Source organism: Channa argus, chromosome 9 (assembly GCF_033026475.1).
Source record: "Channa argus isolate prfri chromosome 9, Channa argus male v1.0, whole genome shotgun sequence".
Taxonomy (NCBI): domain Eukaryota; kingdom Metazoa; phylum Chordata; class Actinopteri; order Anabantiformes; family Channidae; genus Channa; species Channa argus.
In genome coordinates this window covers 2,796,268-2,819,078 of record NC_090205.1, presented here as the reverse complement: position 1 = coordinate 2,819,078, position 22,811 = coordinate 2,796,268, and the positions used below count along the sequence as shown (strand labels likewise).

The following is a 22,811-nucleotide window of genomic DNA, read 5'->3' as shown; positions in this document are numbered from 1 at the left end:
TTTTAACCGCCACAATAAAATGCACACAGCTGTCGGTTTATTAGATACACCAAGCCACAACTAAATCCTCCTTTTATGAGGGGTTTTTATGTTCTGTTTCACAGAAGAGTTGAAATAATAATAATAATAATAATAATATAATTAAACACTTTTTGATCTTTTATAATGTCTTTTTGTTCCTACTCGAGTAGACATTATTTCTGCTTCTAGTAGAATTTTTGAATCCTTTTGTCTTGTCTCCACAGATCTGTCAAAGAACCGACTGGCCGACGTCCCCTCAGAGATCTGCCACCTGGTTGCCTTGGAAACACTAAACCTGTATCACAACTGCATCAGGACCATCCCAGACAGCATTATCAGTCTGCAGTCGCTCACTTCGTTAAACCTCAGGTACACACATTCACACAATTGGTGTAGTTGCTGTCATAGTTTTGTCCAGTCTGTGTGTTCTGTACATGTGCACATTTTGCACCACTTTTGCACAATGTGCACATTGAGATATTGGGGTCACAGTCACCTTGTCTCTTGACCTCTAACCAACTAAATCTCATCAGTTCATCCTAAGGTTCAAGCGGATATTTGTGTCAACTTTAAAGTAATTCCCACAAGACAAACCTGTGATATTGTGTTCACAAGTCGGATGGAGGCCAAGATGATTGAATAAAAGTTGTTGGGAAAAAAGTAAAAAAAAAAACATCTGTGATGTTTTAATACAGTGTTAAGAAAAAGCCAATATACGGTACGACTTAGTACGTATGTGTGCTTAGAGACACTAGCATTGAAGAAAAGACAGGAGGCAGAGCTGGAGGTAGCAGAGCTTAAGATGTTGAGGTTCTCTTTGGGAGTGACGAGGATGGACAGGATCAGGAATGAGGACATCAGAGGGACAGATCATGTTAGATGTGTTGGAGATAAAGTCAGAGAGGCCAGATTGAGGTGGTTTGGACATGTTCAGAGGAGAAACTGTGAATATATCAGTAGAAGGATGCTGAGGTTGGAGCTGCCAGGCAGGAGGTCTAGAGGAAGAACAAAGAGGAGATTTATGGATGTAGTGAGAGAGGACATGAAGTTAGTTGGTGTGAGAGAAGAGGATACAGAGGTCAGGGTTAGATGGAGGCACATGATTCACTGTGGCGACTCCTGAAAGGGAACAGCCCAAAGGAGAAGAAGAAGAAGAAAAATCAAATATATGCTGTGGCAAATCTTGACAATTGCTAGAACTTGCTGCTGTTCTGTGCCAGACAAAGTTATTTGTTTTAATTTTCTTATTAATGTCATTCAGCAACTTTTAAAGACGTGGTCTGCAGATGCCAATCACATTGATAATGTGTGAATGTTGCAAAACATCTGTGCTGTTCTTCATGGAGTAGCTTCACATTTTCCGGATGAATGCTAGTTTCAGGTTAAAACAGATCTGAAACACACAGATTCTGCTTCAGCTGAAGGAAGCTGCCTGAACTTTGTCAATAAGTATTTTATATTAAACTGCCAAAGCAGTAACTTTGTAACTATTAATGTTAATGAGTAGTAAACAGGTTTTCTAACCCTCAATAAAACCCACTCTAGAACTTTAAAATCATATTAAATTTTAGCAGTAAACTAACAAGTTAATTGAAACAGACTTATGAATTTGTCTCGATGTGAGAACTGATGAGCAAAACAATGCAGCTCTCCAAAACCTGATCTGTGTCGACTCCACCAAAACTTAAAAACATTTGCAAACGTCGTCCGTTAAATCTGGGATTTTACAATTTTGTGACTGTTTAACTGACTTTAGAGTCAAGTTTTTTTTTACTATGAATAACCATAATAATCAAAGTATTTCTGCACCTGCTGATGCATCAAGTAAAAAGAGAGTCAGATTTTTACTGGTCTCTGTAAGAAAAGTTAGCAAATATATCAGGAAATAGTTTTAAGCAAGATGTATTTTCTTTTTATAATTGTCTCTTTTAATTCACAAAGTCCCACCGTGGGCTCCATTTACTTTAGATGTAATAAATACGTAGATTTCCACTCCTGCCTGTATGTATGTTATTATGCATTATTCGAAGTCCCCTTAGCCTCATTTATTTTTTTTTAAATTGCAAAACTTAATGTTTGTGAATCAGGTCCTTCAGTATTTGGATGAATTAGCTTGTTAAACATAAGGTGTAAACTCATTCTCTGCTTTTATCCTGACCTGTGATCAGTTTTTATGCTTCTTTATAACACTGTAGTATTTCTGCCGTCTCAATCAGCAACAAATACTGATGCAACATTAAATCCATTTTAAAAGGTCATATCTGAAGAAAAAATCAGGACATCCTCTAGTCATAGGAAGAACACTTAGTGGAAGACCCTTTCTACCATCTGGGCCACATTTGCCCCAACTTTAAGAATTATTTAGAATTTTTTTTTTTTAAAGTGAACATTATTTCTTATTAAAATATCTGAATTTTGTGTTTTGTATCTGAATAAAATATAACTGCCTAAATCCCTCTTTATTTATTTCTTTATCTTTAATAGATCTACATTTCCTTTTAAAGCTGGTCTTTTCCTGTTGAGTCATCATCTCAACTACAAATAAACACATCTCGTCTGAAGCCTCCTCCAAAAGTTGAGACCTACATTTAATGGTCTAAGAAGCTTAATGTCAAACCCTGAGATGTTTTTCCCTGCTACACACCTGCACCCACCTGATAATGACTTCATTTATAGATCGACACGAACCGCAGCACTTATTAATATGGATACTACATTGTCCCTCTGCAAGTGCACACTTCATGTTAACACACACACACACACACACACACACACACACACTGTTTCTAGTTATGGTCCCATCATTGAGTAAATGAGCAATTTTATAAATGATCAATTTAATTAGAGGCTGTGATGCTGATCTGACAGGAGAACAATTGAGAGAGAGAGTGTGTGTGTGTGTGTGTGTGTGTGTGTCTTTTCATCATTTTATAGACCAATTTTACTCTTAATAAAGTTGTGAGTACTTTGTGTCTGTGACTTTAGAAGAGCTGTTTGAGGATGAGGACTTGGTTATGTTGGCATCAAGGTTTAGGGTATGGGGCCAGATACTTTTTATATTTTTATATTAATTTAGACTTTAATATACACACACACACACAGACACACACACACAGACAGTCTATCGTGTCTGAAAACAGGAAGGATGCTCTGCCTCCAGGAATAACACAGCTTTATTTTTAGTGTCTTTTAAGTCAAACAGCTCACTGTCACATTTGAAACTGAGAAGTTTTATCTGTTCATCTTGATTCAGTTCTGTTGCGTTAATATTTTACACATGTATAAATATTCATCTCTGCTCTTTAACAGCACAAGTAGGCTGTTATCAGTTGGTTTTGTTAGATTTGTTAGAACTCTTAGAAATACTGACACAGTCTCCTGGAAGAAGTTAGAGTGAAAAATTAACACAAGCAGAAGTTTGATCACAAGGTAATGTAACATCCGTGGTTAAAAATTTATTTAAACTGCTCCACATCATAGAATATCTCCTTGATTACAGCTTCATCCAGCGACAACATAAGGTCGTTATTTTAACATGTGATACTTTGATTTATGAGCAAAGAATTTTTATGCTATTTTGTGCTAGGCTGAGGAGATACAAGTACATGCTCTTTAGTCTGGAGGGTCAATGTGGTGTTAACCTGGATTCAATTCAATTCAACTTTATGTATTTAGTGCCAATTCACAACAAAGTAATCTCAAGCATATTTATACAATAAAGTCAAGACTCTACAGATGTATAAACCCAATAGTTCCAACCTTGAGCAAGCCCTAGGCAACAGTGGAGAGGAAAAACTCTCCACCGGCCAGGTTGGTAGGACTAGTAGCTGCACACTGGAAAACTGGGAGCTGGTTCCACAGGAGAGGAGCTTGATAGCTTGATAGATTTGTTTTATATGTGACGGACAAATCCTGGTCAAAAATAACTCCAAGGTTCCTTGCAGTAGTACTGGAGGCCAGACTTAGGCCATAACAATATGGTTGGACATCATATAGATTTTTAGGCCCAAATACTATGACTTCAGTTTTGTCTGAGTATAGAAGTAAAAAATTATTGGACATCCAGGCCTTTATGTCTTGTAGGCTTGAAGTTAGAAATTCATTTATTTTTTCCGTCTGGTTCCATAGATACATAGAGCTGGGTATTATGTGTTTTCAAATATTGTTGCCTAAAGGAGAAATATACACGTTAAAAAGTATTGTTCCTAACACAGAGCCTTGTGGAACTCCATAGCTAACTTCTGTGTGCATGATTCATCATTAACTGTATGTAGACTGTAGTCCACTGTCTCCCTGATGCTAAATCCAAGACAAATAGTAATTTCAGCTTCAAACACAGTGTATCTCTATCTCTGTGTTGGCAGGCTTCACCAGAGACACTGTGGCTACTCTCAGCTTGCAGTTTGCAGAGAGAGTTGCAGACTCTCAGACTGCCAACATAAAGAACCCAACATCCGTGGTTGAGAAACTATAGTGCAACGGCACAGTTTTCATTGTCTGCATGTGTGTGTCTGTGTGTGAACAGCTGGATAAAGTCACTTGCGTTTCCTGGGTTTTATTTTCAGAGCTGAGTCAGAGGGGATTTCACAAATTTGCGGTGATGTACTGTATCTCTCTATGCATGTGTGTGTTTTCGCAGACACAGATACTGTGATAAAGATACTTTTTGCTTTTGTTAGTCACGTGCATTTATTCAAACATCTGAAGAGATTTACATAAGTATGCATAAGTAGGAACAAAATATGAAATAAAAGAGATGTTAAAGTGATGTTTTTCACCCTAGAGGACGAGCTCTGGACATGTACATCAGTCAACTGATTTGTCATTAAGCATTAAATGAAGAGTCAGGACCTCAGAATCTCATAAAACATTATCCTGCTACTGTAAGACACAGTAAGTGAGCTAAGAATCTTTAAGATGACACATGACAAAGCACTTTGTTATTATTACCATTACTAGAAGTACTGCATTTGCTGACTTTAAATTGCACTTTACTGTATGGCAGATTTGAGTCCAAGCAGAAGTGCACAGCTTTTGGAGGAAGCTTCACACAAGATGTGTTTATTTGTAGTTGAGATGATGACTCAACAGGAAAAAACCAGAGACCATAAGAAGGAGCTGTGTGACTAACTTAAATAAATTAGGGTGGTAGTAGCTTTGTGTACATATCGAGCTTTACTACTGCTCTCAGTACTAAAGTGCCCTCAGGTAAATGTTTGCAGGTTTCGTGGAGATTTTTGTTGTTGTACTTATATGATACATGTACATGTCCAGTAGAGACAGTGTTTAATGGCTCCTCTGAAAGCATATGCCACATATGGTTACCCATAATACCCTGCTCTGCTTAGGTCTTATGTTCATGTACCATCCTCAGGCCTTAAGTAGCCTCAGTGACTGAGTTGTGTGCTTCCAAAAACAGAGGTTAGCTACAGCCAAGTACGGTCATTGAATACTTCGACACACATGACTTTCCTTTTCCTTTGGGCTGTTCCCTTTCAGGAGTCGCCACAGTGGATCACCAGCCCACATCTAACTCTGTCCTCTGCATCCTCTTCACTCACACCAACTAACTTCATGTCCTCTCTCACTACATCCATAACTCTCCTCTTTGTTCTTCCTCTAGACCTCCTGCCTGGCAGCTCCAACCTCAGCATCCTTCTACCGATATATTCACAGTTTCTCCTCTGAACATGTCCAATCCACTTCAATCTGGTCTCTCTGACTTTATCTTTGAAACATCTAACATGAGCTGTCCCTCTGATGTCCTCATTCCTGATCCTGTCCATCCTCGTCACTCCCAAAGAGAACCTCAACATCTTAAGCTCTGCTACCTCCAGCTCTGCCTCCTGTCTTTTCTTCAGTGCCACTGTCTTTATGACCTTCTCTGTTCTTCTCCATCAGCATCCTCAAAGCAAATACTGCATCTGTTGTTCTCTTTCTAGGCATGAAACCATATTGCTGCTCACAAATGTTCACCTCTGCCCTTAGCCGAGCTTCCACTACTCTTTCCCACAACTTCATTGTTTGGCTCATAAGCTTTATTCCTCTGTAGTTGCCACAGCTCTGCTCATCTCCCTTGTTGTTAAAAATGAAACATCGTTTACACAGGAAGTGTTTCTGCTGCCTTTTTTTACTTGTCTGTCTCACACGTCTGACAGAACATTCACATTCATGTCACATGAGACACTATTTTGATCATCAAGCTGTTTACACAGCTTTCATTTTACAGACACCATACGTTTAATTTTGTGCCCAAAACATTTCATGTCACATCTAAAACTAATTTTAGGTTTGCTAACAATGCAATATTTATTCATCAAGAGACAAATCTGCAGATTAGTCAACAACGATTAAAATAACTACATCCTGTGTTGCTGTTTGCTCCAAAGTTGCCTGAATCTGAGTGTGTTGATATCTATATTTATCAGGCATCGTTGTGTTTGCATGTGATACATGATGTTTTCTTTGTGGTTTTCTGTTGTCTGCATGGTACAAAACTAACAAAAAACATTTGAGTGCAAATGTTAAAAACATGTATTGTACGATGCACTCGAAGTCCTGGTGGAGTAGGTCTTAAAATATTCACATGATCTTTACAGAAGCTCATTATCATCATGTGTTTAAAACTTGAATTGTTTTGTCTGGTCAAATTATTTGTTAATTTAAATGAATAAGTGATGTTTGTGTTGCAGTCGTAACCAGCTGGGTTCTCTGCCGACCTGCCTGTGTAGTTTACCTCTGAGAGTCCTCAACGCCAGCAACAACAAGCTGGTCAGCCTGCCAGAGACCATTGGACAGCTGCACGGCCTCATGGAGCTGGTGAGACTTTACATGTCTGTCACAGTCACTGAACTGTGGACTGAGATTTGCATTTGTGGGAGATTTGTTTAATGATTACAGGGTCAGTGGTTCAATCCCTGTTTCCTCTTGTCTAAATGTTGAAGTGTGTCTGAAAGTTCAGTGTGTGTTTCCTACTTGATAAGTAAGTGGATAAAAGGAGTTTTCTTCATCTTCACCGTCTTTTGGATCTTTCTCTATAAATGTGTAGTGTCCTGACTTTTGATGTAATGTGTCTTGAGATGATTTTGTTGTAAATTGTGTTTAAAAAGAAAAGAAACTTAATTGAATTGAATTAAATAAAAGTGTCATATAACTTTTTATAGAATTTGTTGTCTGCAGTATAGAAATGGACTCGTCTAATGCTTTAAGTTTATAAACCTGAGTATTGAAGACTTGAGTCTTGAATCAGGACCTTCAGTGTGAGCTGTAATCAGCTGCTACTCCAGTGTGTCGCCTATTTATTTGATCAACACTGGGGGAAAAAAAGTATGAGATCAGACTCTGTTTGGAGATTATAAAGCATTGTCATCAGGGCTAAACAAATTGATTTATACCTCCCTAATTTTGTGTGCCTGTGTTTTACTGATGAGGCAGAGGACTTGATGGCATCTTGTTGCAGAATCACCAGAGTAACTGTGTAAAGACATAAGGTTTTGTGTTGAGCTATAAGATGAAGAGGCAGCATTTCTCCTTTAATAAAACAAGTCTGGCTGGCTGCCATGTTAAGGAGATCGATTTGATACATTTAATTATGTAGATTTTGCTTTTAAATTATATGTTTGTATTCATTTTTCTTATTTCTTCTACCTTCTTCAGTTGTGAAGCACTAGGTTTTACTCGACCTTTGCATAGAAATTACAAAACAAAACTCTTGCCTTGCAGTAGAAACAAAATAAAACTTCTATCATCCTCTTGATATATATTTTTTAGTGGCTTTAACATCTGTGAACTCTGAGCTGTTTTGTTGTTGTTACCCTCTGCAGGACATCAGCTGTAACGAGATTACGGCTCTTCCTCGTTACATCGGCAGACTCAAAGCTCTGCGAGAACTCAACGTACGCCGAAACCTCCTCTGCGTCCTGCCAGAAGGTGAGTTTGTGACATCGAAGAGCATCTTTCCAGAGGTGCAATTTAACCCAGACGAGACCCTTTGAGCGAGTTTACACCGTCTAAGTGTGTCCTAAAAGTGGACAAATGTGTTTCCCTTCAGAGAAAAGCCATCATGCATTTCTGTTGTCTTGAAGCAGAACTTGGATCAAACAAACCTTTAATTCTTTACGTTGATCCAACCATATCTCTGCCTCCAGAAGAAGGTTGTTCTCATCGAGACGTCTATTTTGGACTTTGGTATTACTGCTGAATTCTTATTTGCGATTAAGCACAGAAAATCTCCACTCTGTAGAATTTGGGGAGCTGCATTTGAAACCACAGAGTCCTCAGTGCGCGCTGCCACACCCGTCCCCAAATATAGACTTTGTGTGACCGCAGAGCAACCTCCAGTCCCCAGAGCTTTGAAATAATTCAGCAACACAGAGATCAGCGAGAACCACAAGCCTCTAGAGCTCATCTGGAGAGACACCGCCCAGTCTGACAGACTGCACACTGATAGGCTGAGGGGGGCAGCTCTGACTGATTGGTTAGTTCAAATAACAGCGGCTTTAAAATGTGGATATTGAGAGTTAATGAATCTTTGTGCTTTGATTATGTGGAAGCTAGAGGGAAGAGACGTTTGTCATTTAATACTCAGAATTGACATTCTATAATTCAATTATCTGTCTAGATAACTGATGTTTTTTTCTTATTTTTTTGCCCAAACATTTATGGTGAAAATTAGCTGGATATAAAGTATAAATCAACAGGTTTCAGCTTGTCCCTTCAGGGGTCGCTACAGCGTATCGTGAGTTTATACGCCGGATTCCCTTCCTGCTGCAACCTTCCCCACGCTTTCTGCATCCCAACCCAATGCTTTACCACTGAGTCAGCAGGCCCCCTAGCTGGATATAAAGTAAAATGGGCTATTTTATGGAAAAGTTCAGCGTAGAGGAGGAAACATATGAAAATGTCAAACAGACCAGTCAGCAGACAGAAAGACAGAAGAGATAGAGAATATAGTCCATCAAACAACAGCATGCCTTGTTTTCCTTTTGGCTGTTCCACAGCGAATCATGTGCCTCCATCTAACTCTGTCCTCTGCATCCTCTTCTCTCACACCAACTAACTTCATGTCCTCTCTCACTACATCCATAAATCTCCTCTTTGTTCTTCCTCTAGACCTCCTGCCTGGCAGCTCCAACCTCAGCATCCTTCTACTGATATATTCACGGTTTCTCCTCTGAACACATCCAAACCACCTCAATCTGTCCTCTCTGACTTTATCTCCAACACATCTAACATGAGCTGTCCCTCTGATGTCCTCATTCCTGATCCTGTCCATCCTCGACACTCCCAAAGAGAACCTCAACATCTTAAGCTCTGCTACCTCCAGCTCTGCCTCCTGTCTTTTCTTCAGTGCCACTGTCTTTATGACCTTCTCTGTACTTGACTCTTTCTAGGCATGAAACCATATTGCTGCTCACAAATGTTCACCTCTGCCCTTAGCCGAGCTTCCACTACTCTTTCCCACAACTTCATTGTTGGCTCATCAGCTTTATTCCTCTGTAGTTGCCACAGCTCTGCTCATCTCCCTTGTTCTTAAAAATCAGCACCCTCCTTAGTGTCCAACCTAACATACAAGTCCTAATATGCTGTTTGTTTGGCCTTTGCCACCTACCTGCACCTTACGCTGCATCTCCCTGTACTCATGTCTAGTCTCTTCAATCGTCTCTGTGTCCTACTAACCTCTTTCTCTGGATACACTCCTGAACTTCCACCACTTCGTCCTCTGCTCTGCCTTTGTCCTCTTCATCTTCCTCACCACCAGCATCATTTTACACACCACCATCCTGTGTTGTCTGGCTACACTCTCCCCTACCAACACTTTACAGTCACTGATCTCTTTCACATTACAACGTCTACACAAGATGTCGTCCACCTGAGTGTTTCTATCTCTGCTCTTGTACGTCACCCTGTGTTCCTGCATCTTCTGGAAGAAAGTGTTCACTACAGCCGTTTCCATCCTCTTTGCAAAGTCAACCACCATCTGTCCTTCTGTGTTCCTGTCCTGAAGACCAAACCTGCCCATCACATTCTCATCACCTCTGTTCCCTTCACCTACATGTCCATTGAAAACTGCACCAATCACCACTCTCTCACCTCTGTGGATGCTCTGAATCACTTCATCTAACTCACTCCAGAATTTCTCCTTCTCTTCTAACTCACATCCTACCTGTGGGGAATAACTGCTCACAACATTGAACATCACGCCTTCAACTTCCAGCTTCAGACTCATCAACCTGTCTGATACTCTTGTCAACTCCAGAACATTCCTCACAAGCTCCTCTTTCAGGATAACTTCTACTCCATTTCTCTTCCTATCTGACCCATGGTAGAACAACTTGAACCCTGCTCCTAAGCTTCTAGCCTTGCTACGTTTCCACCTGGTCTCCTGGACACACAGTATGTCCACCTTCTTCTCTGCATCATGTCAACAAACTCTCTAACCTTCCCTGTCATAGTCCCAACATTCAAAGTCTCTAGTGTCAGTCCTACATTCTTAGCTTTCCTCTTCTCTCTCTGCCTATGAACACACCTTCTTTGACCAGCAGTAGTCCAATTTCCACCGGTACCCTGTAGGTCAACAGCACAGATGGCAGTTGTTGTTAACCTGGGCCCCGACCGATCCGGTATTGGAGTCATTTCTGGTGTGAAAGTCATGATTCGCAAGTTTAATTTGGCCTGTGTTTTATGTCGGATGCCCTTCCTGATGCTCTTCATTTATTCAGACTTTGAACTGGCACAAGAAGACAGTGGCTTGTGTCGCCTTGTGGTTGCATTATCAAACAACAGCATGTGTCAAAGAATACGTGCACTTAGTAAGCCAGACACAGTGGATGGATTAAGTGGTTTTCTGGAAGAGCCTGTTTGGAAAATAGAAATAATTTAGTGTTGGAACTCAGGCAGAAGACAAATGAAGACATTTTGTGTCTAGAGAATGTACACAGCGTGATGTAATTAAAAAGTCGACCATGTAACTAACAAAAAGAAAGACAAGATGTGTCTCAGGGATGAGCTAATGTAAGGTGAGACGTTAGGGAAATCTGCAAATTAAATATTCTGAAACAAACATGTGTCATTATGTTGAGTGAGGAAGCGGATTAAAGTTCTGCATCCTGAACCTCGTGAACCCGTCCTGATACGGGGCTGGCTTGGATAATTTTACCAACATATTTCTTCTTTTCTGACTTTGCTCCCTTTACAAAAAACAGATGGAAAACCCCAAGTGCTGTGCAGAGATTTTGTTCTTTGTAATGCCTGAAAGAAAAGGCAGGAACATTAAAGCTGTTGTCAGTCTTCCAACAGGGTGATGAGTCTTTAATAAACCGTCTGGAGCACACTAAGCCAGACCTGCTGATAGTAGATCACGATGATGAACGGCTGTTTTCTGGATGATTCGTCCATTTCTACCCCAGTGCATCAACTCGTCCAGTCTGTTTGCATTTACTGCTGTGTTTCTCTAACTTGACATACGCTTGTCTCTCACTTGTGCGTCTCTGCGGCTGATTGCCGAGCTTTGATCTCGCTCGGCAGCTTGATGCTACAGCGACAGAGGGAGGCTTGGACCAGGCAGACTGCACGGCAGCCCCAGGAGAGGCAGGGGTGTTGGTTTTGATTTAATATTTGTTGAACTCGCACAAACTTCATTCCTGCATCGATGAGACCACCATGGCTGTTACGTTTTTTTTTTTAAAGGCCAGCCAAGCTCAGGGTAGCAGGAGTCTTAAAGTTAGAGAGTCAGACATGAGGATTGTATATTATGGGAAAAATGTCCTTAAAGCCAGAAGCATCACTGGGGCAGCAGGGACAGGACTAAACACTCCCGAGTGCAGTTGATGTATTTTGCAGGAAAGTTGGACACACTTAAAACTGGAGAGCCTGGTTGGACCTAGTTGGTCCTGGGTTGCTCCATCCTGGCTCAGTTAATGCTGATCATTAAGTGTGTGCTGGATGCTGCCAGTTATTTGTAACGTGTTTGATATTTACGACCTCACAGGGAGCTTAACCTGACGTTTGATCAGTTTTCCTCTGGAGGTCTTACATCATGCTCGCCTCTGCGTACTGGATTTCCTCACTTGTTTTTGCCTTTCAAGTGCAAATTGTTCTGTTTATAAAAAGTTAGAGCTGCCGGCTGGTTAAAAAAAAACTTGCAAGATGTTGAGTGTCTGTTATCATCTCAGAAATATATGTAACTGGTAACCAGAGGAATGTTTTCTGGTGTCCGCCCTTCCTTCTTTGCGGCAGCTTAGACAACATTATTAGCACCTACAAGTGTTTTTAATTATGAGTAAAGAAGAATCTGGGATGTTTACTGTGTCAGAACTGACGGGGTTTCCAGGATATGATTCCCCGAATGTTTTCTGTCCACAAACCCACAGTCTTTTGGAGTGAGAAGCTTCACACACACACCACATCCAATTTATTTATAGACGGCTTGAAAAGGAAGGAATGAAAGTCACAGTTTGTTTTAAAGGCATAATACACTGAAAATCAGTCACCACCAGGAGTTTTCAGACCATTTACTGTTTCATTAAGTCTATGACAGTGACGGTGCCCGTTGCTTACGTCTTTACCTCACTGCTAGAACCAGAGATGCTGCACTAATAATTTGATCAAATGAAGATGATTCATTTCTCTCACCAAACTAATAATTAATTATTCACCCCCTGTAGTTTTGAAAGGTGATTCCGCCTTTATCGAAGCCTCTTATAAATCAGAGTGGTATCAACTTGATTTAACACTATGCAAAAACAATGTCCACATGTTGAACTTTGCCTTTATAGGTCTCATTGCTTCCACCAATGGAGACTGAAGCTATTCAATGTTCCTGAGAACGTAGCAGGATTAAAAAAAACAAAATATCTCTGCGAAAACTTGTGGTTAACGCCATTAGAACATTAATGTTTTTCACATTTTGGTTACAATATTCACATCAATCATTGTGTTCCTTTAACCCCTTTTTTCACCTCCTCATACTTATTAATTGTTTCATATAATAACCTTCAAAACTCAGTCATTGTTGTGCTTAAGGCCTCAATCTTCAGCATGAACACATTGTTGTGTTGAATTACAACTTCAACTCCAGGTTTTAAGGTTTGTTGTGATGAGGAATAAAGTTCACATGAAACAGTCACTCAGCTGTTCACAATTACAAAAAAACAACAGCTGCATTGTTCTGTGTGATGAGAAACATATCAGTGGTTTCAGCAATGTGATCTGTGTGTGTATGTGTGTTTAAAATTCAGCAGTTTTTAAGTACCACTTTCTGATGAACTTCAGAAAATGGTTCATGTAATGTTTAATACATGATTTATTAATTTTCTATATATTATAGGCAAAGGGGAGCAAATTTGGGTTGCCAGTTTGGAAAGAACCCTTCTGCAGCATCTCTATTCATCCTGGAAAACAATTTCCTGTTTGAACATTTTTCTTGTGGAAAAAAGCTGCAGGACATCACATGAAGAATTTATGTATAAAGAACTGATTTACAGCTGCAGAGTCATTGAGGTTTTATTATTGAATAAATTATAAACACGTTAACTCGTTATCTGCATGGGGAAACTAAAAATAGCCCAAGTATTAAAAGAAAACCACTCTGTAAATGTGAAATGTTAATGATCGGAACTGTTTCTATGTAATTTAGAAGTGAAACCTTTTCCATTCTGCTGTCTAATTAAATCTGATGTTTTGTTAATAACACAGATGTTGTTCAGTAATAATGAAGTTATGCATATCAATAAACCATTAGTGCTACTACTTAGGGTTTTAGACTAACAGTCTAACAGTCAGTCCCAAGTTTTACATGTTAGTATGATATTAATAAGGCTTCCAAAACTCCCAGCAAATCTTCAATTATAAATATTATTGAAACGATTAATAAAATGTTGTGTAAAAAGCCATCAAGCCTTGAGTTTAAAGCAGATGTCCAGCAGCTCTTTTCCAGAAGAGGTGCAAACTCCTGTTGAAGAGGTCATGGTGGAGAAGACTCTCAACTCAAATGCTTCGTCAGTTATGACTCGCAACTGCTCTATTAGGCACTAAAGCCATTATTACAACGTATGAACCCTTAACACTGTGACAAATGGTGGCATATGGATAAAACCTTGATGTTGAAGTCAGTTGGGAAGTGAAACGTTGAATTCGAACTCATCATCATGTTCCGAGACCGTGGTTAATTTTGGCCGATGAGCAGGTGATTCAGCCCCCTCTTTGTGTCTGCAGTCAAGATATCACAACAATGCGTTGACATATTTTTGTTTGTCAGGACTTTATAATTATAGAATAATAACTTAAACATACACAGGTTAAATTAGGCCCGAGATTTGAGAAACTTGCCAGTATATTAGCATGAGAGGCGTCTCTCCACTCAAAAACAACAAAGTCTGTTGTCGTGGATTCATAGTGTGTCCAATCTAATATTCAGCTAGTGCACGTCACAAAGACTCAGGTTCACAATAATGAGCTAATCACTTTCACTGATCTTTGTGGGTGTTCTTTTGCAGACTTGGCCGACCTTCCTCTGGTGAAGTTCGACTTCTCCTGTAACAAGGTATCGACCATTCCAGTTTGTTACCGGAAGATGAGACAGCTGCAGTCTCTTCAGTTAGAAAACAACCCACTGCAGAGTCCACCTGCACAGGTACACACACTATCAAAACCACCACCCATCTGTTATTTCGTATTGTTACCGACACAAACAACACCCTGACCACTCACACTCAGTGTTATAACAGTAAGATGAGCAGTTTGTTCGACTGCTGTAGAGCGTCTCTCTGTTTTGTCCAGCGCTGTCAGTCCATGGGACTTGTGTCTTTGTGTCTGCGGCTACCTGCACTGGACTGCAATCTCAGGACATCCCTCATATACAGCATCAGGGTTTGTAGAAAGCCGATGTGAATCTGCATGCAGCTATCTGCATCATCTAAAGGAAGGAACGAAGATGCTCAGCCTCAGCTGCAGTATCTAAGTTAAGAGGCTTAGTGGTCAGTGTGACGACTGTGTGAATCAAATGTCAGTGTCTTAACTGATGGTCATTTTGAAAGTTACTGCTTCAGACTTTCAGGGCTCTTCTTCCTATTACAGGTGTCTTGAATTAGCGTGACAGATTGGAACGACTGAAAACAACGGTTAGAGTACTAGGCTGTGACCAAAGGAAACAAAACCTAAAGTGTCTCAACCTCAAACAGAAAGATACGCTGGGAACAGTAATGACCTGCTAAACCACAGTGCTACTTGTCAATCTAATCAAACAGCTGATTGGTAGTTGGGATGGATTTTTCCTCTATTCTAATTGGAAGTGGACCTGTTATTATTGTCCTTTGTGCACAGGCTTCACTTTAACAGTCACAATCTGATCTTGCATGAGATGCATTCAGGGACGGTACAGAGTATAGGTCACACATGATGCCTGCTATGGGCATGCTGCTCCAATGCTAATGGTGTTTTTCTGTTATTTAAATTGGGGAAAAATTGTCACTTTACTGTTTTTGTTTGGCCTTTGTTGTATTCTTTAAAGTTCTGTTAAAATATAATTTTTTTAATTCTTTTGTCAGTGTCAAGTTATTTCCGAGACAGTTGGAGGCTCTTCTTTTTCCATGGAAGGATACTAACAATTTCAACCACATCTGTACATGAGATGTTTACATTATCATTATCAAACACAGCTCTGTGTGTGACGGCACATTTTACGGCTCAAGGTTGCAACTCTGGACATAAAAGTTGATGTTTCATCCTAAGTGAATTTTTTTTCCGTTTGCTTTTCAGATCTGCATAAAGGGCAAAGTTCACATATTCAAGTATCTGAGCATCGAAGCGTGTCGCAGTGAGAAGATGCCTGACTCGCTCTACCTGCCTGTCATTGAGCGAATCAGCCTCCCCCGGCCAGCCACCGGCAGGTCAGCCACTGTGACAACTTACTGTTTCCTCCATTAAGTGCTGCAGTTGGTACCGGGATAGAAAATGAGCCCAGTGGAATCAAATTGATTCATTATTCTCGGAGCCTTCTGGCAAATGCACAAAGAAACCCTTAAAAAACAGTCGTCCTCTTGCAGCTGCAGAGCGAAGACACAATAAAACGCTGCAGGTGCAAGAGACCATCTCACACACTGCTGTTTAATACAAACATTTATTTCAGGTCCAGTTCACTTTCTGTACAAAAAAGGAACCTATATACATATACCATGGACAGCAGTGTCTCTGCTGGACCACAGTGGCTGACTAACCTCAGCATTCGCAGTTTCTCAGACCGGAGTCAAACTCTCCATTAGTCAGCTGAAACTCATTGTCCTCCAGCTTCTGTACTGAGGAAGTGGATCTTTGTATTTAGATTATTTAATGAACAAGCAAAAGCTCATTAAATCCCAGAGGATGATGAACTTTGTAATGTCCGCCCACATTAAAATCACTCCCAACACGCGGACATAAACAAATGGTTCCCATTCTTCTACAGGACTGACCTACACACCGCACACCTCTTTCATTCTGATGCTTTTATTTGAATCAGCTTTCACCTGTTTTTATTCTTATTTTTTTTATCCACAGTTCTTATGTTATTGAGTCTTTGATTTTTCCTACAACTCAGTTTTCCTCTCCCTCTTCTCCTTCTTTCCTCATGGATTTTCTTTTTCTCTAAAACAATCTTGCCTTCTCAGTTTCTCTCCCACTTCATTAGACTTTATTTGGTTGACATTTGACATGTTATGCACAGTTTTCCTGGAACAAATGTCCAAAAAAGGTAAAACATGAATTGACATGAATATTTGTATAATATTGTGTTTAATGAATTGGTTAGATGAATAAAATATCAAATAATGTCTGTCTTCCTCTCCTCTCACTCCAGAGGAAGCTGGGAACAGATTGATGCTATTTTTAAAACTTCATTAAATCAGACCTTGAAAGTAAACCAGATGAGAGTATAACGCAGTGATTCATGATAAAACAACACATGGATCAGGTCTTTTCATCGCATTTGTCACAGGACAGCACTGATGCTTGAGATGTACAGGCTCCTTCATTTGTCATTGAGGACACATTCAAATGACCAGTGTAGTTTGTGGCTAAACAGCTCACTGACTATGGATCACAGAACGAATTTGTTCCAGGAGAGGAGGTAGGCTATTGTTCACAGGAGGTTAATTTAGTCGTAGCCTAGAAAATCCTGTTTCTGTTGCTTAGAGACTGCTGCATGGCTGCATTCACACTGCAGCACTTTAAAGTTGCACGAGTGATTTGGGAAATCACTGTAATCAGGGTCGTTTTTGTCCCATGAGGGTCCGTGTATGTGTACAGGTGTGTGTACACCCACATACAGTCACAACCTTAGTGGAGTATTTTTACCTTTGTACTGTAAGTAAAATGTAGATAATCTGCTTAATGCTTTTACGCGAGGAAAAGATTTGCATTGAAGTTTTTAGGCTAATACTTTTACTTGCTGTTTTCTGACGCTGGATTTAGCTGAAAACATCTGGTGTTAGCTGTACAGGAGAGACGAGCATCGCTCGTCCACGTTGAAAGTGATACGTAAACTGTCACGACAGCCTTAAGAATATGGGGCTTTTTAAAATTTTATTCTGTGGCTGGATGATGATATTTTCAAGAAAATAATTAAAAAGACATATGGGCTGCTACAGGAAGTAAGGCGTGGGGATGCAGATGTGCTTACCTGAAGTAATATGTTACTGATGATGTGCTAAAAAGGATTAAAAAGCAGGAGTCAGGTGTAGCAGATGGTGGTTGGTTAAAAACAAAAACCAAACTGAGATAATGTGAACAATAAAAACTCTGACATGATGTGAACAGGGAGGGGGGGTGGATAGACTGTGTGTCTGTCTCTCTCTCTCTCTCTTTTTGTCTCTCTCCCTCCTTTTACTTTCACTTTGGCTCACCCACACACACACACACACACACTACCTCCTTCTGTGTGTGTTAGGTGTGTGAACTGTATTGTGTGTCTGCAGCGTGGAGGACATGGAGCAGCAGAAGAAGCAGGACAGCGACTCAGGAGTCGGCAGCGACAGCGGAGACAAGAGACTGTCTGCTACTGAGGTAGGAGGAGGGGTGTGTGTGTTAGTGTGTCTGATTAAGTGACAGTGTCTGCATCATGTTTGTGTGTATTTGTGCACAACATTTACCTCCGATTTGTATCAACTGATATTTGAAATGAGATGATTTACTGTCTCTGTTTCTCGAATGCTTCTGTTGAAGTCCTTTCCTCAGCAGCTGCGTGATACATTACTAATGATAGAAACTGATTTAATGTGCAGCGACCTTCATCTGTCAATCATCTGCAGAGGAAATGTAATAAACAGATCAAAGCTGATGTTGTGATGCTCAGCAGAGGTCAAAGGCCAAAATGAAAGTGCAGAGTGTTGGAGCTTTCTAATGCTGCATTTTGTTACGAAAGCCAATTTTGTGTGTTCATTCTATCAAATCGTGTATCAAATAATTATTATTTTTATTGTCGGTTAATTCGTGAATAAAAAGATGAACAGTTATTTTCTATAGTGATTCAAAACAGGAAAAAGTAACAAATCTTTCCATCAGCAAAGCTGTAACAACGCAATTGTCTTAGAGGTTTTCAGAGTAAATAATAATTTTTCATTGTTGCTGTTTGTTGCAGCCATCAGATGAGGACAGTCTGAGTCTCAATGTACCGATGAGCCACATCACAGAAGAGGGAATCAGTAAAGACGACTCCAGTGAACACATCAGCTCCCTGACAGGTAACACTTTGTACAGTATGTACAGAACACGCCAGGGTAGTTGGTCCTATTGTTGTAGGTGCACTGAACAGAAAACCATTGATTTTATAGACTAGGCTGGTGTTGAAAGGCTCTTTAACAGTGTAATGGTTTGAACTGGGAACCTATATTTTCAACCTTTATTTTAGACTTGAGTTGTCTTGAAATTGTTTTAGAAAATGTTATTTTCAACTTTCATTCATTTCAACTTCATTGTTGCTTTGCTTCTCTGACAACCTGCCAGCTGTGTGTCTGCAGTGTGTCTGCCTGTGAGTATCTGGGCTGTTGAACTCCATTAGAGAAGAGCAGCATCTCCCCAGAGACACAGTTTAAATAGACTTTAATCAGCCTTAATCAGGTCAGAGCTGATGGAGGGTCACATTTACTGAGCCAAGATCTGTTTAGAGCATCTCTTCTTTTTCACTTTAACTCTCAGGACGTGTCACCAACATGTACACATGATCATGTTTAAACTGGATGTCTGTCCTCTCCATGTGACAGCAAAGTCCTTTTTATGATAACAACTGAGAAACGAGGAGAAAAATGGAAAAAAAGCATAAATAAGAGACTGGTGGTGAACCAGAGCCTCTTAACGTTACATAACAAACTTATAGCTTCTGTTTGTCTAGTTTTTTTGTCTCTAGTTGTCAGCATGGTTCTTTCAGGCAATTCAGCTTGTTGAAATGGGTTTGGTCCCATCAGTGAGAGAGACCACTCTGATTGGTTGTTCCTTTATATCACACAGAAGTATTTTAACCATTTATTAAATGACTTTATTCTCTAACATAAGAATCCTGAGTGTGCTTTCTCCAGCTGTGGATATTGGTTTTATCTCCATTTATATTCCATGTTGTCTCCATTTCAGCGGACCCCAACTCCGACTCAGTCCGTTTGATTGAGGAGAGTCCTACGGAAGCGCTGAAGGACCAGTTCACCTACAGAGACTCTGGTCTCAGCACTCGCTTCGTCAACTACATCAAGGCAAAACTTTCTCCTCCTGTTTCTCTGTGTTATATTAAAAATGGTGTAGAAGGTTCCGTTTATGAAGAACACGACAAGCAGAATGACGTCAACACTTTACTCCAGCTTTAGTTGGACTGCTCGTCATGTCAGGCTCCAGCAGTCTGTGGTCTGTTCTAAAGAGCTTTCATCCTAAACTGTCACTTTATGTTAAATTGAGTTGAATTGACTTGGAAGCGCGGAGTTGTCATGACGAACAGCCATTAGAGAAACACTCCTGTTATAGACGGTTGCGTCACCGTGAGCCTGTGTCTCTCTGTGGAAACTTGGCTGTGACCAAATAAGGACTAGAGACTCACAGAGCTGAGGAGGAGCCTGGCATCATAGCATAATTGGCCAAACTAGAGATTAAAATGATGCATGTTTGGGCTCCAAAATACAACAAACTGTTTCTGTCAAACGTACAAATCCTCTTGCAGCTGTAGAGACATTGGTACAGTGTTCTCACTGTTGGGTTTGTGGTGATGTCTCTGAGTTTCAGCCAATGCCTGAGTGAGTCTGTTGATCATGTGACAGCTGCAGCTGGTGCTGATGTGTGTATGTTTGTGTGTCTGCTCAGGGTCGGACAGCAGCAGATTTTGATGAGCCCCTCAGAATAGAAGAAGAGTCACACTGGCCGTCACAACGAACGTAAGTTCATTTCTCTTTTTCAGTGCGTCTACTCGGTTTAGAACATTAATCATCTTTTATTTTGCTTCAGGTCAAAGGTCGTGGGGGGCACAGAGCTGCACATTGACATGATCAACCAGCTAAAGGAGGCAGTGGAGATGCTGCAGGATCCCAGCAGGTGAGAACAAACCTGCAGTGTGATTATTTGACTGACTTTAATTAGTTTCAGATGAATTGTGGACTGTACTTTTGCATAAAAGAAAGGAAAGTGAATTTTACATACAGCACCCATATTTAAACCTTGAATCCACTTTGTATTATCTATTATAACCCCAATTCCCAAAAACTTGTGACGATCTGTAAAACCTAAATAAAAACAATACAAAGATTTGCAAATCTCATCAACCCATATTTTATTCACAATAGAACATAAACATATCAGATGTTAAGAGTGAGATATTTTACCATTTCATGGAAAATATTTTGAATTTGATGATGGCTGCTGAACAGTTATGGGCCTTTTTTTTGCCAGAATTCTTGTTTTATGATGCACTAAATGTTTTCTATTGGTGAAAGGTCTGGACAGCAGACAGGCCAGTTCAGGACCCCTTTTTCAGTTTGAACATCTGTTATGTTTTTTATGTGAACTGTGAATAAAATATGGGTTATGAGATTTGCAAATAATTGTTTTCTTTATATTTTAAGTTTTCACATCTTCCAAACTTTTCTGGAATTGGGGTTGTAAAATGAGATCCTGTTATTTTGTATTTCTAAACCAAAACAGTTCATTTGAAAGTGCATTTCTTCTGTGTGTCAGAATGAACGCGGAGCAGGACGATCTGTCTGGAGTCCAGCTTTACCCAGTGGAGATGGTCACGGTGGATGAGTCACTAAAGTAAGACTGTGTGTGTTTGTGCATCTTTTAAATTTACACCATGGCCATGGAATACTCCATTCTGTTTGATCAAGATGGTGAATCCGGTCACGTCAGCTCTACTTCTGATAATAGTTTGGTCACTGCTCATGATGTATTATGTAAAACTTAAGGAACTCATAGCAACAGTACTGTGTGTTCACAAAATAATACTATTTCCTTATGATTTACTCTCTCTCTACTCAGTGGGCAAGACAGCGATGATGGCTCCACCACACCAAAGGTACAGTGAGCAGAACTTTAGAGGTTATCTTTTTTAAAACATTGGAATAGCACAAAATAGCAGGTTGTCATCAGCATAAGTGATAATAGTTGACACAAGTTACAGATGATGGTTTTATGTGGAGAGACAGAAAATTTTGTACATGTATATGTATATGACGCCTAAATTCTTTTCAAAGAGCTTATTGGTAGTATGCACGTGTGGTCTATGGTTTGTGTCTGATGACATAACAAATCTGGTCAAAATGTGGTCACGTTTGTGGTATTTGCATACTTATTCTAGCCTGGACTTTCCCTTAAATGTTAGTGGATCTAATAATGGTTTCAATATAAAATAGAATTCCTTTAGTTAGGCAGTTGATAAATTGGTTGATAAATAATACAAAAAGACAAACTTATTCTTAAACTAACATATGCCAGGTCAACAGACACCAAGTGCCCATTCATTCAAAGGACAACAAAGCACTGGCAGTTGATGCCGTTTGTTACGTCTGCACATCGTGGCTTTAAAACTAGCATTTGTTTTTGTAGGTATAAACTATAAATCCTTAATGGGATAACTGTGATTTTTTTTTTAGTCTATGTTAAAACAGTAGTCAGGTCCCAATATGATCTGATGCTTGTTATCATCTTTCCACTTCTTCATACTGGCCCCCTTCATAATATCCGTTGTAGCATCCATTTCAATAATGATTTTACTGAAGGTTATATGGGCTTCAACAGTCTAAGCTAATCACACCAAGCAGGTATCTAATTATTTTTAGTTTCTCTGTGGGCTGCAGTAGAAAGTGGTGCGTAAAGATTGAGGATTTTAAGTATCTGAACCTAATTAGTCTAAGACTAAAACTTCAGTTCAACGTTTTATACAAAACGAGGACTGTAAACATTTTGTCCAGTCACCAGATAATGGATACAGCAGGAAAACAACTGGTCAAGTTTTCATGTTGGCACCTGGTTATAGTTTTAAGACAGACTTAAAAAAACTCTGATCCCATCCTGTTAGTATATACAGTATATATCTATATAAAAAAATTCAAATTTAAGACCTAAACGTTTGCTGCGTTCTGTAGCAGCGCGTGGAGGAAGGTGGCTATGAGTTCCAGAAGAAGAGACAGATGATTCTAGAGAAGGCCAGGTTTGAGGCCCAGCTTGCATGCCGGGAGTATGAGTGGCATATGTCAATCCAGGTAAACGTAGCCAGAGACCACTGGATGTGTGGCCTCTGAGCTGTCTCTGACGGCCTTTTACCTGTGTGTCAGTTTGCTGTGAGCTGC

General features: G+C 40.0%; 1 protein-coding gene across 7 annotated transcripts in view; it reads left to right on the top strand.

The window, feature by feature from the left end:
• Positions 1 to 22,811, top strand: part of lrch1 (leucine-rich repeats and calponin homology (CH) domain containing 1) — a 65,522-nt gene that overhangs the window by 24,745 nt on the left and 17,966 nt on the right. For 5 of the 7 annotated variants that reach the window (XR_010915135.1, XM_067515166.1, XM_067515163.1 and 2 more), the window contains exons 2-14: positions 246 to 390; positions 6,714 to 6,840; positions 7,845 to 7,950; positions 14,517 to 14,653; positions 15,778 to 15,908; positions 17,970 to 18,057; positions 18,632 to 18,734; positions 19,618 to 19,733; positions 20,332 to 20,402; positions 20,473 to 20,559; positions 21,199 to 21,276; positions 21,502 to 21,538; positions 22,608 to 22,724. Coding sequence is in view for 6 of the 7 variants with exons in the window: in XM_067515166.1 (XP_067371267.1) it covers positions 246 to 390; positions 6,714 to 6,840; positions 7,845 to 7,950; positions 14,517 to 14,653; positions 15,778 to 15,908; positions 17,970 to 18,057; positions 18,632 to 18,734; positions 19,618 to 19,733; positions 20,332 to 20,402; positions 20,473 to 20,559; positions 21,199 to 21,276; positions 21,502 to 21,538; positions 22,608 to 22,724 (1,343 nt within the window). In the remaining variant the exon portion in view is untranslated. The remainder of the gene's footprint in view (positions 1 to 245; positions 391 to 6,713; positions 6,841 to 7,844; positions 7,951 to 14,516; positions 14,654 to 15,777; positions 15,909 to 17,969; positions 18,058 to 18,631; positions 18,735 to 19,617; positions 19,734 to 20,331; positions 20,403 to 20,472; positions 20,560 to 21,198; positions 21,277 to 21,501; positions 21,539 to 22,607; positions 22,725 to 22,811) is intronic. The other 2 variants (XM_067515161.1, XM_067515165.1) reach the window with 1 other exon arrangement.